Source organism: Pseudophryne corroboree, chromosome 1 (assembly GCF_028390025.1).
Source record: "Pseudophryne corroboree isolate aPseCor3 chromosome 1, aPseCor3.hap2, whole genome shotgun sequence".
Classification (NCBI taxonomy): Eukaryota; Metazoa; Chordata; class Amphibia; order Anura; family Myobatrachidae; genus Pseudophryne; species Pseudophryne corroboree.
In genome coordinates, this window is record NC_086444.1 from 364,669,939 (window position 1) to 364,687,908 (window position 17,970).

The 17,970-nt window shown below is 45.5% G+C and overlaps 1 protein-coding gene across 3 annotated transcripts in view; it reads left to right on the top strand.

Annotated features, from left to right (window-relative positions):
- The window catches only part of MMP11 (matrix metallopeptidase 11), a 134,025-nt gene that overhangs the window by 45,611 nt on the left and 70,444 nt on the right, over positions 1-17,970 (top strand). For all 3 annotated transcript variants that reach the window (XM_063912984.1, XM_063912985.1, XM_063912986.1), the window contains exon 4: positions 1,709-1,914. In XM_063912984.1, the coding sequence (XP_063769054.1) occupies positions 1,709-1,914 (206 nt within the window). The remainder of the gene's footprint in view (positions 1-1,708; positions 1,915-17,970) is intronic.

A 17,970-nucleotide genomic window follows, 5' to 3' on the forward strand; every position in this document is an offset into this window, starting at 1 on the left:
TTGGGGACAATTTTTTTGAAGTGCCATCCTGCCTGACACCGCAGTGCCACTCCTAGATGGGCCAGGTGTTTGTGTCGGCCACTTGTGTCGCTTTGCTTAGTCACACAGCGACCTTGGTGCGCCTCTTTTTTTTCTTTGCATCATGTGCTGTTTGGGGACAATTTTTTTGAAGTGCCATCCTGTCTGACACTGCAGTGCCACTCCTAGATGGGCCAGGTGTTTGTGTCGGCCACTTGTGTCGCTTAGCTTAGCCATCCAGCAACCTCGGTGCAAATTTTAGGACTAAAACTAATATTGTGAGGTGTGAGGTGTTCAGAATAGACTGAAAATGAGTGGAAATTATGGTTATTGAGGTTAATAATACTATGGGATCAAAATGACCCCCAAATTCTATGATTTAAGCTGTTTTTGAGGGTTTTTTGTAAAAAAACACCCGAATCCAAAACACACCCGAATCCGCCAAAAAAATTTCAGGGAGGTTTTGCCAAAACGCGTCCGAATCCAAAACACGGCCGCGGAACCGAATCCAAAACCAAAACACAAAACCCGAAAAATTTCCGGTGCACATCACTAAAAAAACACTGGAACTTTATGTGGCCTCTCCTCACCTCAAACATGAGAACACCAAGACCAGGCTTACCACCTCTCTGGCTGAGAACATCAAGTCTGCCCCTGGGCCTAACCATCAAGATGAACAGGGAACTGTGGGGGCACAGCACCAGAACCAGGCTCAGCAGGGACATCTCCATTGCTTCGGAGTATGCCCCCCACATTCTCCTACCCACCCGTACTAAGGTCTGATCAAAATGTTATCCCAATCCTACTTCTGCCACTAGTTACCTGCTATTGTGTCTTTTTTTTTTTTCTTCTCTTCATTGCTCACTTCCACCCCACCATGTGTTTTTCCTGTAATGTTTACCCCCACTGATTGCACACCTTTCCATTGTGCCCTACATGCAGGGTACATCATCATACTACTACATAAGCATCAGTCTTCCCATATATGAACTTGGCCCTTTTATGGCTCACCTCCCACAGTGTAACCTTCAAAGTGCCCCCAACATGGCTGCCCCATATGGTACACTTGTGGATGGGATGAAAAATACATAGGCCTTGTGGTTTTGATGGAACCCTACTCTGAACTGTAGGACTCTGAAATCACCCCCATTTTGTGTCATCTCTTCTAGGGGTGGACTATTCCACCCTGGGTAATCCTATGCTGAGCGCCCAAGATGGCTGCCGCACCTGGTACCTTGTGAGGGTGGAATACACAACCCTTGGAAGTTATTACCCAAAATGCCTACACCAATCCTGCATTATGCTTTCTGTGTGCTTAAGGTTTTCTTTTATGTCTGTGTTGCTTGTCTATTGTTGTATTACTCAAATCCTCTGTATCATGTGCACTGTTTTTGATATCTGTAAAGCGCCTTGAGTCCTGTTGGAGAAAGAGCGCTATATAAATAAAATTATTATTATTATTATTATTATTATTATACCTGTATGCCACAAAATGTTGATGCACAGGTTTACTTAAATTCAGTATCTTTCAATTGTTGAATGGTTTGTGTCAGGTCATACTAACTAGTCTATCCAAGAATGAAATTATGTACTAGCATGAAGTTCTTGAATGGGGTCCATGAATGTCTAAAGCCACAATGAGATAAAAGGGTGGGATAGTAAAAGTTTACTAATTTATTGTTACCTTTAGGACCAGAAGCATCCATCCTTGAAGTCACGACCATGGACACGTCACCCAAATACAAATGGGCTGCTCAGATCTCGCAATTCATGGAACCCTCCTCGCTGTGGAGTACCTGATATCCCTGCGCCGGCTGATTCACCAAATGGACGAAATAGACAAAAACGTTTTGTGCTTTCTGGAGGACGCTGGGACAAGGCAAGCCTTACATACAAGTAAGACCTTATGCACATGTCAATAATAATCATTCTTATAACAAGCTTTGGCACCAAAAGAAATTAGAAAATGTATTAAAGCCTATAAAGTCCTTGTAATTAATATTGCATATTATTTAGTGACCAAAAACATATTTAATCAATGAAAATATGTGGTGTTTTAGGGCAATTGAAACGTATATGGTATAAAACAAGAATATAAGATGGTACAGGCCATGTTGAACAAAACAAGTCACAGGTTTAATTAAAGTGATTCCAGCAAAAGTTTCACCACCAATATCACAATGCACCTGGATTATATGTATTTCCCTTCTCTAATCAGTTCAGAAATTGTTTTGCTGTGCCAGTGAAGTAAGCACTTTGCTTGTAGTATTTGCAAAGCATAGCGGGGGTCATTCCGAGTTGTTCGCTCGTTATTTTTTTGTCGCAACGGAGCGAATAGTCGCTAATGTGCATGCGCAATGTCCGCAGTGCGACTGCGCCAAGTAAATTTACTATGCAGTTAGGAATTTTACTCACGGCATTACGAGGTTTTTTCTTCGTTCTGGTGATCGTAATGTGATTGACAGGAAGTGGGTGTTTCTGGGCGGAAACAGGCCGTTTTATGGGAGTGTGTGAAAAAACGCTACCGTTTCTGGGAAAAACGCGGGAGTGGCTGGAGAAACGGAGGAGTGTCTGGGCGAACGCTGGGTGTGTTTGTGACGTCAAACCAGGAACGACAAGCACTGAACTGATCGCAGATGCCGAGTAAGTCTGGAGCTACTCAGAAACTGCTAAGAAGTGTCTATTCGCAATTCTGCTAATCTTTCATTCGCAATTTTAATATGCTAAGATTCACTCCCAGTAGGCAGCGGCTTAGCGTGTGCAAAGCTGCTAAAAGCAGCTTGCGAGCGAACAACTCGGAATGACCCCCAGCATACAGTAATCACAATATTGGAAAAAGCAAACATTTTAAAGTCTATTTATGAAATTTCTTACCTTCTCTTTCGTTCAAGAAGAGGTTTACCCCAGATAAATCATTGATTTTTGCTGTTATATCCTATTTTGAGCCCTTACTTCTGCCATCATATTCCACTAAATGGAGTTTGGAACAGAGGCTTAACGTAATTTACTAAATTATGAAAATCATCTTGAGATTGTGTGAAGAAACAGGGGGGGTAATTCCAAGTTGATCGTAGCAGGAAATTTTTTAGCAGTTGGGCAAAACAATGTGCACTGCAAGGGAGGCAGATATAACATGTGCAGAGAGAGTTAGATTTGGGTGGGTTATTTTATTTCTGTGCAGGGTAAATACTGGCTGCTTTATTTTTACACTGCAAATTAGATTGCAGATTGAACACACCACACCCAAATCTAATTCTCTCTGCACATGTTATATCTGCCTCCCCTGCAGTGCACATGGTTTTGCCCAACTGTTAAAATAATTCCTGCTGCGATCAACTTGGAATTACCCCCAGGGTCCGAAAATCACTTGTACACGGCAGTAGATGTAAACTAATGGTGGTTTATTGAACAGAATGGGTGATAAAACAGCACAGCACTCTTCAGTGATACAATTCAACACGACAGTTCCCACCGTGAATCCCTGGCAGAGTATCACCTCTTAGCCTAGGGTCAGTGATTTATCTCTCCAACTCTCAGAGTAGCCATCCTTTATCACCAACCTAATCCCTCTGTGGGACCACCCTGCTCAGGAGAGTTACAAAAGGTTCAGATTGGTGGGGTCTTTACAACATCCAGCCCCACTACCCCCCCAAGTGTATTCTCTCAGGTGACACAATGCTGGATCCGACTCCTGGCAGCCTGAAAAAGCTCACTGTTTTGCAATCTTTGAGTGTCCCCTGTGAGTTAAATAAATTGCTTCTGTTACACAATAGTCTTGTCTACCTGACCTGATAATCTAATTACTGGTGTACGGATTTGTTCCTTTGTCATACTGTAAGTAAATAATAGGAAGCTTTAATTCTAATCTCATATATTACTAATATTAAGGCTGATTCAAACACAGGATGGGGGTGAGCAGGGGCTACTATGGGGAATGCATGAACAAACACACTAACTGAATGTAGATAGTTATATAGGGGGACATGGGGATAAAAAGTATATATTCAACAGGTTCTGTTGACGTGGGAAATTTAAGTATAACTATATTAATTATCACAGACCTCTCATTTCCTCACATTCCTCCCACAGTTTAGACACAATGTCCAGGCAAGGTGTGGGTACAGCCCTCAATGTCCAAGCCAGGCTGCTGGGACAACACAGTAGGCCTTTCCCCATATCAATGGTTCCTATATCCAAAGCACCCCCCTTATTAGCCCTGTGTCCAGGCAGTACAAATTAACTGGTGCTGTAACCCCACCTGGGTCAAAAGGGCTGTGGTCCATGCTGCCTAAAGAGTCCAGTGCATGGTCTGTTGGGTCTGTGGAAATTAAGATTAGCAGTCCACAATTTTTCAACTTCTCCGCTAGATTCCTAATTACATGTCCCTGGTAGCAAATAACTTTGGGCCCAAATCACATTTGTAAATGTTGGCGCTTCTCACACTAATTCTGTGGGCTCCCACCTGATAACAAGGAAATAGTGGGTTGCTGGCTGGGAGCATTTTCCTTTCTGCTGGTACATTACATCCCTTGCCTTTGGCACTACAGGAGTGTATATTTTCTACATCTGTCCCAAACATAAATTTGTTAGTTGCATAAGGATGGGCACATGCTGACGCTCAGGCATTGCTCCTGATACAATGTGCGCCTTTCCTTTCACCTCCCCAGATTACATACCCAAAATCTGCCCAATGGCAGTAACATGTTGAGGCTCTTGCCCTAGTGCCAAAGACAAATTGAACTTGGGCTGCAGGGAAGTAGTGTTATCTGAGCTCAGCTCATCCCCCTCAAAAGCCACTTCCACTGTTCCTTCAGGTAATCCACCATGTGGCTGTGTGGCATCCTGGAAAAATGGTGTTTGTGCCCCTTTAAGAAAGTATTACTCGCAGCTCCGCAGCAGCAGGTAAGTGCTGGTACACGATGAGTTAAGTGTAGCCCATGGTCCGGTCACGTGGTTTCAGGAAGGAGAGCTGATTGGACAAGGACAGATGGGAGAAGCAAAGGTTGTTTTGAAGAAGAAGGTGGAACACTGTTGTTGAAGGGAGGAGGTGCTGGAAGACAGGGGAACGCGAAGCAGAGTGGTAGCTGAGTCCAAGAGACGGCTGTAGGACGCTGGGCGGTGAGTGCAGCGCTGCTGACTGAGAGCAGCAGGTTGCTGCAGGGAAGCCAAGTGCCGGAGAGCGGGCATTGAGATACCGTAGGTGGGGACCAGATGCCGCCAGGCCGGGTGAAAGGTGCGGATGCTCCAGCCATCTTGAGACAGCGAGGAGCCACATCCAGCAGGTACAGCCAGCATATACCTCAGTTCCCTGTGTCTGAGTGAGTACTGTACAGAAAGAAAATGGCAGCCCAGCCACAGTCCAGTGTACCCTTCAGCCTCCGCCACCTTGGAACAGACTGAGCAGTATTTAAAGGGCACAGTAGGCTGTGTCATATTTTGCAAGTTAAAGCCTGCACAAGGGGTGCTTAAAGACTGAGGGGGACATGTACTAAGTAGTGATAAAAGTGGAGAAGTGAGGCAGTGGAGAAGTGCTCATGGCAACCAATTAGCTGCTCTGTATACTTTTATAGTATGCAAATTATAAATGTTACGTCAGTGCTGATTGGTTGCCATGGGCAGCTTCTCCACTGGCTCACTTCTCTACTTTTACCACTGCTTAGTACATGTCCCCCTGAACCCAAATGAGATTTTTGTGCTTAAAGACTGAATTTAATGTGAACTCAAAAGATATATTTGTGCTTAAGACTGAGGGGGTAATTCAGACTGGAACGCTGCAGCGGCAGCGATCATAGTCCTGAATCTTTTTGTGGAGTGCGCACGGGAGCCCAGTGAGATGCTATCAGCATCTCTGGGCTGCAATCGCCTCTGCCTGATTGACAGGCAGAGGCGGTCGTGGGGCAGAGGGGGCATGCCAATGGCATTAGAATGCTGTTGGTGGGCGCGGTCTGAACAACGGAGGCGTGTGCGGACCGTTGGGGGGGCGGGCCGCGGGGACTGTGTGACGTCACATGCAGCCGCTGCGACCCAGGATGCGGTGAGAAGCTCTTTGCCAGCTACTCATCAGCGATGTTTTTGTACCTGTGCGGCGGGGCAGAGCCACACATGCGGGGCGGACTAGCCCTCTGCTGGGCGTCCCCCTACATGTCTGTGAAAGTGATCATAGATATGCTAAATTTAGCACATCTCCGATCAACTCTGAATTACCCCCCGAGTTACATGTGCAAATACAGATCAAGCCCTACTACGGAGAGAGTTTGTTCTATCCAAGAGTCCCTCACACAGATGGAGCCGCACTTGTGCGGCTCCATCGCAGGCGTGCACTCCCAGTGTGAGTAGGCGATCTGTCTGCATAGCCCCGCCGGGAGTGCACAGAAACGCTGAATGGGGTGCGTTTCCATCAGTGTCTCCATCACGGGCGCACGCGCGCCCCGGACGGAGATGCTCTCCCATTCTAGTGCATGGGGTGCGTCTCGTCATGAGCACGCGCGCCTGCCTGGATGGAGACGCTCTTGACGTTAGTCACGCACGGGCAGGCGCGCCCAGGCACAGACGGAGCCATGACTAGCGTGGCTCTATCTGTAGTTAGTGAGTTGTCGTTGGAAGGAGGCAGCTACAGCCTCTTTAAATAAAAGACTAAGCATCATTGAAATTTCTCTTACATTCTAGAGGATACTGGGGTCCATTTAGTACCATGGGGTATAGACGGTCCACTAGGAGCCATGGGCACTTTAAGAATTTGATAGTGTGGGCTGGCTCCTCCCTCTACCCTCTCCTACCAGACTCAGTTAAGAAAATGTGCCCGGAGGAGCCGGTCACCCTTATGGAAGCTCCTGAAGAGTTTCTGCATTTATTTTATCTGTTTGTTATTTTCAGGCAGGACTGGTTGGCACCAGCCTGCCTGATTCGTGGGACTTAAGGAGGGGGGGGGGGGGGGGCCCAACCTCTTGAAGGGTTAATGGTTCCGTTCCCTGCTGACAGGACACTGCGCTCCGGAAGGGACCTATTCACAAGCCCACCACGGCGAGCGTAAAGTCCCACAGCACGCCACCACCCCTAACAGAGCCAGAAGAATGAAGAGTGGTGAGTACTGAGCCCCTCGGCCATTATGGCGGAATGAGGGTACAGAGACGCATAGCTTCTACACGGGGCGGAATGTGTCTCCGGACACAGTACACGACTGTGTCCCCATACAATGTACACAGTACCCATACTGGCACAACAGCCTTAAAATGTTTTTCTCCATTTTAAGCACCAGATTCCTTAGCCAGTATAAAAAAGGCGGGAAGACTGTGCATCACTGAAGGGGCGGGGCTTCACTATGAGAGGATCCAGCAGCTCACCAGCGCCATTTTCAATCTGCAGTAGACATAGACACTGACAGGACAGGGACGCGCAGCTCCTCTAGTGTGACTCCAGATTACCTCAGCTGTACCAGGGGGTCATAGCAGGTGGAAAGAGATTATTGGTGTACTAAGTCCCCTATCAGGGTACTTGGTCTGCGACCTGGCTAAGCTTGGCATTAGCGATAATGGTGGGGTGGTGGCTGGCTCCAAACAACTCTGTGTCTCCCTGCAGGGCTGGCTCTTTGTGGGTTAATTGTGCTTAACCTTTCGTGTGTGTGTGTGTGTGTGTGTGTGTGTGTGTGTGTGTGTGTGTGTGTGTGTGTGCTGTCACATTACATTATGTCAGGCAGAGAGTGCGTGTCTTGTACCGCAGAGTGTTCCTCTTCACCGGGGGGGCTCACTACTGGGTACTCAGGGTTCACAGGCTAGCGGGGCTGAACCGGAATGGGTTAATGCTCTTAAGGAAATGATCTCAAATTGTCTACAAAATTGTCCCGCAATGAGAAATAGATGCAATACTTAAAACAAACTGTGGATGAGTTTATGAACAGAGACTTAGTCCCCAAAACAGCGTCTGAGTCCCCTCCCATTTTTCCGGAAAAGCGATCTCTGGCCCATATCCTGCAGTCTGACTCTGATGCTTACAGGTCAGACATGGAGGAGGGAGAGGTGGACTCAGAAGTAGGGGGGACGCAGCTCTGTCACAGGGAATAGAGGCTGTTATAGAGGCTATCAGAGATGTTCTGCATATTCCCGATAAGGTGTCAGAAGAGAGTGAGGAATCTTATTTTAATGTAAAAAAGAAGTCCTCAGTCACTTTTCCTGCGTCAAAGGAATTGAATACCCTGTTTGAAGAATCATGGGCTAATCTTGATAAGAAGTTTCAGATCCCTAAAAGGTTGCTCTCATCTTTTCCTTTTCCTCTGGAGGATAGGAAAAAATGGGAAAATCCATCGATAGTGGACGCATCAGTCTCTAGGCTGTCACGTAAAATTGTATTGCCTGTTCCTGGTGCAGCCTCCCTGAAAGACACGGCTGATCATAAAATTGAGACTACACTCAAATCATTGTACACAGCTGCTGGGGTGGACCAAAGACCCATGATTGCACGTGCGTGGATCACTAAAGCCATTGCTAAATGGTCAGGTAACCTAATTGAGGGGTTAGATTCCTTATCTAGGGGGGATGTTGTCTTACTCCTGCAGCATATACAGGACTCTGCAAACGTTATGGTGGAAGCCATAAAGGAAATAGGAGTGCTTAACGAACGCACCACCGCTATGGCAGTGTCGGCACGCAGGGGCTTGTGGCTATGCCAGTAGACTGCTGACATGGATTCCAGGAAAGGTGTGGAAGGCCTACCATTCTCAGGTGAGGCCTTGTTCGGAGATGAATTAGACAAATGGATCTCCACAGCTACTGCTGGTAAGTCTACGTATCTTCCTTCCATAGCCCTCCCAACCAAGAAGACTTATTCAGCTTCTAAGTGACAGTCCTTTCGGATGGCCAAGCTCAAGGGCAAATCCAGAGGTCCTCCAGCGGCGCAAGAGGTAAACCACAAACCAGCAACAGCAGGTGCTTAGGAAAAGACTTCAGCATGACGGTGGGCCGCAACGCTTGGAAGGCTGTCAGGTGCGAGCACGCCTACAATTCTTCACTCAGATCTGGTAAAATTCGTGCCAGGATCCCTGGGTCATAAATCTTATTTCCAAGGGCTACAGACAGGAGTTCCAAGAGCTCCCACCTCACAGATTTTTCAAATCGGGCTTGCCAGTTTCACAAGAGGCAACTATAACTTTACAACATGCCATCCAAAAACTGGTACAGACTCACGTCATTGTTCCAGTTCCACCTCATCAGTTAAACAAGGGGTACTATTCCAACTTGTTTGTAGTGCCGAAACCGGACGTTTCGGTAAGACCGATTTTGAACCTAAAGTCACTGAACCCGTACTTACGAGTGTTCAAATTCAAGATGGAGTCTCTGAGAGCGGTGATCTCCGGTCTGGAGGAGAGGGAATTCCTAATGTCTCTGGATATCAAGGATGCATACCTTCATATTCCGATCTGGCCGCCTCATCAGGCTTATCTATGGTTTGCACTGCAGGACTGTCAATACCAGTTCCAGGCCCTGCCATTTGGTCTCTCCACGGCACCGGGGGTGTTCACCAAGGTGATGGCAGAGATGATGTTTCTACTCCGCAAACAGGGAGTGAACATAATTCCGATCTCCTGATAAAAGCACCGTCCAGGGAAAGGTTGCTGGACAGCATTGCTTTCTCAACCAAACTTCTCCAGATCATGGATGGATTCTGAACCTTCCGAAGTCTCACCTGGAGCCAACTCGGAGGCTTCAATTCCTGGGAATGATACTAGATACAGATTTGCAGAAAGTGTTCCTTCTGTTGGAAAAGGCATTAGTAATCCAGTCGATGGTTTGGGATGTCCTGAAGCCAACCCAGATATCGGTGCATTCGCCTTCTGGGGAAGATGGTGGCCTCTTACGAGGCTCTTCAATACGGAAGGTTTCACGCAAGACCCTTCCAGCTCGATCTGTTGGACAAATGGTCCGGATCGCATCTTCACATGCACTAGAGGATCCGTCTGTCGCCAAAAGCCAGGATCTCCCTTCTGTAGTGGCTACAGATTTCTCACCTCATCGAGGTCGGAGGTTCAGGATTCAGAACTGGATTCTGCTAACCACAGACAAGCTTCAGAGGTTTGGGAGCAGTCACTCAGGGGGTGCAGTTTCAAGGAAGATGGTCAAGTCAGGAAGTCGTCCTTCCAATCAACATTCTAGAACTCAGGGCCATATACAACGCCCTTCTGCAGGCCTCACATCTTCTTCAAGACCGGGCCATTCAGGTCAAGTCGGACGATGTGACGGCAGTAACGTACATAAACTGACAGGGCAGAATGAAAATCAGAGCAGCAATGTCAGAGGTGTCAAGAATTCTCCTCTGGGCAGAGAGAAATGCTATGGCATTGTCAGCGGTCTTCATTCCGGGAGTAGACAACTGGGAAGCAGACTTCCTCAGCAGACACGACCTGCACCCAGAAGTGTTCAGGTGCTTAACAAGTCGATGGGGATATCCACAGATCAACATGATGGCCTCTCGTCTCAACAAGAAGCTCAAGCAGTATTGTTCCAGGTCGAGAGACTCACAGGCGGTGGTGGTAGACGCCCTGACGACTCCATGGGTCTATCAGATGGTGTACGTGTTTTCTCCACTTCCTCTGATCCCAAGAATTCTAAAAGAATAAAAAGGGGAAAAGGTTCAAGCAATTCTAATTGCTCCGGACTGGCCAAGAAGGGCCTGGTACTCGGACCCTCTGGAGATGCTCCTCGAAGATCCGTGGCCTCTACCTCTTCGCGTGGCTATTCTGCAACAGGGCCCGTTCGTCTATCAGGACGGTAGGGCTACGTTTGATGGCATGGAAGTTGAACGGCTGATTCTAGCCAGGAGAGGGATCCCTAACAAGGTTATCCCGACTATGATCCAAGCCAGGAAAGGGGTAACGTCTAAGCATTACCATCGTATTTGGAATAAATACGTCTCTTGCTGTGAGAGCAGAATATTTTCTGCGGTGGAATTCCATCTGGGACGTTTCCTGCTTTTTCTACAAGCTGGAGTGGATGTGGGCCTATGTCTGGGCTCCATAAAAGTCCAGATTTTGGCCTTGTCCATTTTCTTTCAGAAACAGTTGTCTTCCCTCCATGAGGTCCAGACATTCTTGAAAGGTGTTCTACACATCCAACCTCCCTTCGTGCTTCCCACGGCACCTTGGGATATCGATGTGGTGCTGCATTTCCTCCAATCGGACTGATTTGAGCTGTTACAGGAGGTGGACGTAAAATATCTTATGTGGAAGAACACTGTTGGCCTTGGCTTCAGCAAGTGTCGGAGCTGGGAGCTTTGTCTCACAAAAGCCCCTATTTAATTTTCCATGAGGACAGAGCTGAACTCAGAACTTGTCAGCTATTTCTTCCTAAAGTGGTGTCTGCGTTTCACGTCAACCAACCTACTGTGGTTCCGGTTGTCACCGACACCTCTGCTACTTCAAAGTCCTTGGATGTTGTGAGGGCTTTGAAGGTGTATGTGAAAAAACAGCTTGTCACAGAAAGACGGACTCGCTGTTTGTTCTTTATGATCCCAATAAGATTGGGTGTCCTGCTTCTAAGCAGACTATTGCACGCTGGATCAAACTTACTATCCATCATGCTTATTCCACGGCAAGTTTCTCATGTCCAAAATCTGTACAGGCCCACTCTACTAGGTTGGTGGGTTCTTCCCGGGTGGCTGCCCGGGGTGTCTCGGCTTTACGGTTCTGTCGAGCAGCTACTTGGTCAGGTTCGAACACGTTTGATAAGTTCTACAAGTTCGATACTTTGGCCTCTGAGGACCTTCAGTTTGGTCAATCAGTTCTGCAGGAACAGTACTCTCCCACTCGGTTTGGGAGCTTTGGTACATACCCATGGTACTAAATGGACCCCAGTATCCTCTAGGACTTAAGAGAAAATAGGATTTTAATTACCTATTGGTAAATCCTTTTCTCATAGCCTGTAGAGTATACTGGGCGCCTGCCCAATGCTTCATTCTTCCTGCAGTGTTACTTGGTTAAATAATGTTGATTCAGCCGTTTCTGTTCCTGTTTCAAGTTTGGTTAGCTTGGCTTTCCTCTTGTTGTGTGTGCTGGTTCGGAATCTCACCACTATCCTTTATATCCTTCTCTCAAAGTATGTCAGTCTCCTTGGGCACAGTTTCCTAGACGGAGTCTGGTAGGAGGGCATAGAGGGAGGAGCCAGCCCTCACTATCAAATTCTTAAAGTGGACCTGTCTATACCCCATGGTACTAAATGGACCCAGTATCCTCTACGGACTACGAGAAAAGGTAATTAAAATCCTATTTTTCCTAACCCAGGATTCCCCCAAGATGTGTGTCCCATTTCCCCATTGATACGCTATAGGCGCAGTAGACTTCAACTAGAGCACCAACAGTACTTGCTCGTGAAGACATGTGTGACCTTGGCTAGGGAGCAGTAGAAAGTTATTATTTAGGATTACTGATTATACTGCTATTATTATTTTTCTTGCCATCAGATTATAGAATGGAATGCACAGTGTCTGATATTATTTCACGATTCCAATAAATTTATGTTAGTTTGTGATTCCAATTGTTCTTTAGCCAGATTCCAATTACTCTTCTTCTGTGATTCAAATTACATGTCTTTTGCATATTGGATGATCTATTGTGGTGTGACCTATAGTGAATTGCATGTTCCTATTCTTTTTGTATGCCAAAGTATTCTTTTTGTGATTTACAACCAAAGTAATGTACTTTAATCAATAATTCCAAATCCAAAATTCATTGCAGATTAATAAAAAGACTTCCTGTTGGAATTACCAACTCATGTCTGATTCATATCAGTCTATCCTACCTCTCTAAGCATGGTACTACGAGACAAGGTACGGGGAACAACATTTCAGGAGATAGGTCTGTCACATAGCCATCCAACGCATGTGATACCTCAACCACTTAGACATACCCTGCCAATCCCGGTGTTGTTACAGCTGCGGAGAAGCCATCAGGACTGACTGATCCCTGTGTGAGTCTTCTCCCTCGAAAGCCACTTCCCCATTCCCCAAACACAACACTGTGAATGGCTCAGTAGCCAGGTCTGGTTGGTGCTCACCTGGAGGTTCTGTTGCTCGAGTGCTGATAGGGTGATCGTGGTGACTTCTTCCCCGATGTCTCTCTGGCACTCTGCGATGACTTCCATATACTCAAAATCAGCATAAGTGAAACTCATGGACTGTAGCTTTGTGAAAGGCTATGTGGCTACTTTTCTCTCAGCTGTAAAAAGCAATTGCAGGTGGTGTTTCCTGACATCCACCCAGCTGTAGAACCCATACTCACATTGGTCATTGTAACATCTTTGATCTGGGATTTCAAATATATCTTCTGTGACCTGGCATTCACTTGCCAATTCCTTGTCCTCCTAGCTCGCAAATGGGCAGTTGTAACACAGCTCAGGCTGGTCTCAGATGGATAGATGGATTTTACTCATACTAGGAATTGACTAACTCAGTGCAGAGGTATAGAGGTGTGGGCTTCACTGCACCCAGCACGCAGGTCTTAGCCGTCTGTCTGGGTTTCCTAGTACGGGAGCTGGTACACACTGGAGACCAAACTGAAACTGGATGACGGCTGGATCTGGAATGAGCTTGAATGGGATGATGGCTGGAAATACATGACAGCTGGAACCAGAATGTGTTTAACCAGAATAATGTCTGTAACCGGATTATGTCTGGATGCTGGGTTGTGTGGGATCAGCTGTATCAGAAGCCAGACTAGAACTGGCAATGCTCGATGTCAGACCAGAATTGGCTGTGCAAGAAACTAGGCTGGAACTGGCAATGCTTAATGCTGGGCACTGGATAGAAATTAGATTTGCTGAGTACTGGAGTTGCTGGAGTCTGGACTTGAACTGTTAGAGTTTATAGTGCTTCTGAGTAGGTATGAACTGGATACTGAGTAAACCAGATGGGAACATAACTGTAATGCTGCAGCGCAGGTTTTAGTCATCTGAGGCAAAGAGCACTCTGACTAGAGGAGATGCAGTCAGCTGGCAAAATCCAACATGGCAACATCTATGCATCAGCTCCATGACACAAGTGCAGCAAGTAAACATGACCTGCAAGACAGGCAGCAAAGGTAGGTCATTCAATGAGTGTATGAGTGTGACTTTCTCCAAGGGAGGAGAGAAGGGGTTGCAGACAGTGATTCCTAGCATCTACCTGGAGGGCAGTGTCCTCCACTGCATACTGGCAATAACTACCCAGTTCCTCGTCTGGAAGATCAGCTATGGGAAAAAAGAATACAGGTGCTGGTTGTCTTGATTTATGGATGATCTCTGCCCTCACTGTTTTGTCGCAACCATCTGTTCATTCACATTTTGGGCCAATCACATTTCTGCTGACTTTAAGGATGGCCATTGGTCCACATCTTGAGCTGTAGCCTACCTTGGGCATCCAAGGAACGCATTGGTTAGCTTTACCATCTGCTCCTGTTATTTACCCACCATTCAATTTGGATATCTTCCCAAGTGGCCTCAAAAGATGCCTAAGGGTATGGGATCCAGTCCAGCTCATATGCCCAGAACCATTCAGGATGCTGGAGGCATAATGGGGTTCCTCTATCCACTATTTCCACTTTCATGGGATCTTTGTGGTGCCCTCTCCACTTATGTAATGCCATCTTTGCCGTGGGGCTGATATCCACCGGCAATCTGCTTGTTTCACAGCCAGGCACCTGATAATGTGGTGCTCAGGCTTCTCCTGGCACTGCTGAGCATGCAGGCAACCTCTACTCCAGCCAGTTCCACGGCCTCTTCAGCAGGCATTCTGTTTGTGCAGCTGTCTCTATTCTGCTATGATTCTGGCTTCCAATCTTTCTTCTATGCTTGCAACTTGAGTGACCACACTGCTTGCCACTAACTGTGAAGATACAGGGTCCACAGATCAATTGGGCATGGTAGTAGCTGAAAACCAATGGTGGTTTATTGAACAGAATGGGTGACAAACAGCACAGCACTCTTTAGTGATACAATATAACACGAAAGTTCCCACAATGAATCCATGGCAGAGTATCACCTCTTAGCCTAGGGTCAGTGACTCATCTTCCCAGCTCTCAGAGTAGCCCTCTTTTATTACCCTCCTAATCCCACTGTGGGACTGTCCTGCCTAGGGGAGTTACAAAAGGTCCAGATTGGTGGGGTCTTTACAATATTCAGCCCCCACTACTTCCCCTAGTGTCATCCTTCAGGTGACACCCTGATGGGTCCGACTCCTGGCTGTCTGGAATAGCTCACTGTTAGACAATAGGGAGTAAACAGAATGGACAATGGCACCTTAAATCACTCAACCTTTGAGTGTCCCCTGTGGGTTAAGTAAACAAAGATTGCTTCTGTTATACAATAGTCTGGTCTACCTGACCTGATCTAATAATTGGTGTACAGACTTGTTCCTTTGTCTTAAGTAAACAATAGGAGGCTTTAATACTAACAGGAATATCCTACATACATTATAACAGAAAACATAACACAATGTCATATATTACTAATATTAAGACTGGTTAAAACACAGTATGGGGATGAGCAGGGACAAGCTATGGGGAATGAACAAACACAAACTGAATGTAGATCGTTATATAGAGGGACATGGGGATAAAAAGTACATATTCAACAGGTTCTGTTGATGTGGGAAATGAGGTATAACTATATTAATGGTTACAGATCTCTCATTTCCTCAAAGATTGCATTACCCTCTACACGATAATGGGGGACCTGTAAGCCAAAAAGCCTTTGATTGTTTCCCGCCATGGCCACGCATGAGCATTTGACACTTAGGCCGCTGGGGAAGGAGAGGAAACCCTTGCAGTGGTGTTCGGTTTTGCCAGGCTCCAAAAGGAGCCACAGATCAGTATATTGTGGGGCAAATAAAATCTGGATCACTGCAATATTATATATCCCAGCTCACAGCCCAGCAGCAGTGGCAGGGGTGCACCATCACTTGCTGCAGTGCACGCTGAGCAGTACCAGGTGGGAGCCATCTTGTCCCCTATTGTAGGTGTTAGCAGGGCTCCTGGGACAGAGCCCATTAATTCTGCAGTAGCAGGTGTGCCATTGAGCCCTGTTGGAAGAACAGCAGTCACAACCACACAGGTGTTGCTGTAAATGCAGATACCCCTTCAGGGCTTGGAGCCCGGAGGCAGATGTCTCCATTGCCTCTGGAAGTCACACAGCTGGGTGATTGGCCTGGTTTATTGCATAGTGTGTAGACATGATCATTTTGGCCAAACACTGATAAAAGAATCGTCCAGAAATCCCTGGCTTCAGTTAACTGATTGGTCAGTGTTGACTAAAGCTATTGTCCACAAGTTCCTCATATTGTGCAATGTGTGGGTATTCTCAATAATGGCAGAAATTTGGTGACTCCTAAACATATGTAAATGTTGTACACAATTTAATATCAATAAAACATATTAAAACAATTTGAATATATTGTCAGTACGATTTTTCTTTAGTTGGTATCAGCATACAACTACAGTAGTTCTTAGCCAATTAGATTAGTTTATACAGCAAACAAAAGTTTTCACTCAACGCGTTTTCATACATTGTAAAACATCAAAAACAAGATTGTTGCTGTTAACAGTTATTATTTTTACATTGTATAACAGCAATGGTTACAAGTGATTGACCATGATGGTCAATTGATGATAGTTAATTGAGAGACTCTGAATGGTTGATTTTTAAAATTAATTATCAGTGATAATTTAATGAAGAAAAGAAACCCAATAGGGAGTACTCACTGATGATCCTTAACCGAGCTTCTCATATTTGGACAGTAGTATAGATTAAATGATTACAGGTTTAGCCTGCTAAATAATATTAGTATTAGGTTTTTGAAGTACAATTATAATAATTAAAGCAATGGTATAGGGTACTCACTAAATGACAATAAAATGTTTCTTAATACAGTACATTCTTCCGATCATATTACTCTAAAGGATCAGTTTTTGGTCACCCAGACTTTTGTATCTAAACAACATTAAGATTTATGAGTTCACCATCTATTGTTACATTGTTTTATATTTAAGATTGATAGACAGGCATAGTCACTTACTGATTGGAGAGTGCTTACTAGTTACACTCTGTAATTGGACTGGATGTTTCTAAATAGCGCGTGACTGTGCCTATTTAAATAATAATATAAATTACTAACAAAGAAATTATAGACAATAGACCATGGACCAATGGTAATCAGTACTTACTAGAAAGTTAACTGTTCCTTAATGTGTCTTTCAAGTCGTGACTTTAACAGCATCGATTTTGTGGTCACCTAGACTCCTATGTCTAAACAGTATTGGTAGATTTATAATTATCTAATAAGTTTTTCAACATGCTTAAGACCAATAACCAAAAAGGTGTCACTTACTGATGGAAAAATGCTCGTTAGTGACAATCAGTTTCTGATGCTTCTAAAGGCATAAGGCTGTACCTATTTGAATTAAATTATTGTTGTTGTTGTTGTTGTTGTTATATAAAATTTAGATGATTTTCTTAATCCAATAAGATATTATCATCAGAGTACTTACTGTTGGCTATTTGTATTCCCAAATCTGTGCAGTCTGAAGTCCAAGTGAAAGTGATTCACTGCTTTCCTGGGCGGTCTAGTTATCCCTCAAGGGGATTGCATCACTTCCTACTGTATCAGTTGATTTTCAATTAGTTATTTAAAATGTTATTAATCTTTAATTTAGTGTTTATATATTAAAAGGATTTATTTCTCTTCAGCTGGGGTAACCAAAAATGCATTGGTGGTCTGTGTGGTGCTAGAGAACACCGTTAATGGGCTTAATAGCCTGTTTGCGTTCCAGGAGCGGTGTTTACCTGCTTCCTGGTTGCGTTCCAGCCCTCGCTTCAGCCACGTGACGTCATTGCACACATGGCTCTGTCGCAGCCAGGGCAATGACACGCACAGGGTCCAATCGGAATTGTGATCGTTGTCAAGATGCAATCAAGCACCATGGCAACATTTGCATTGTAG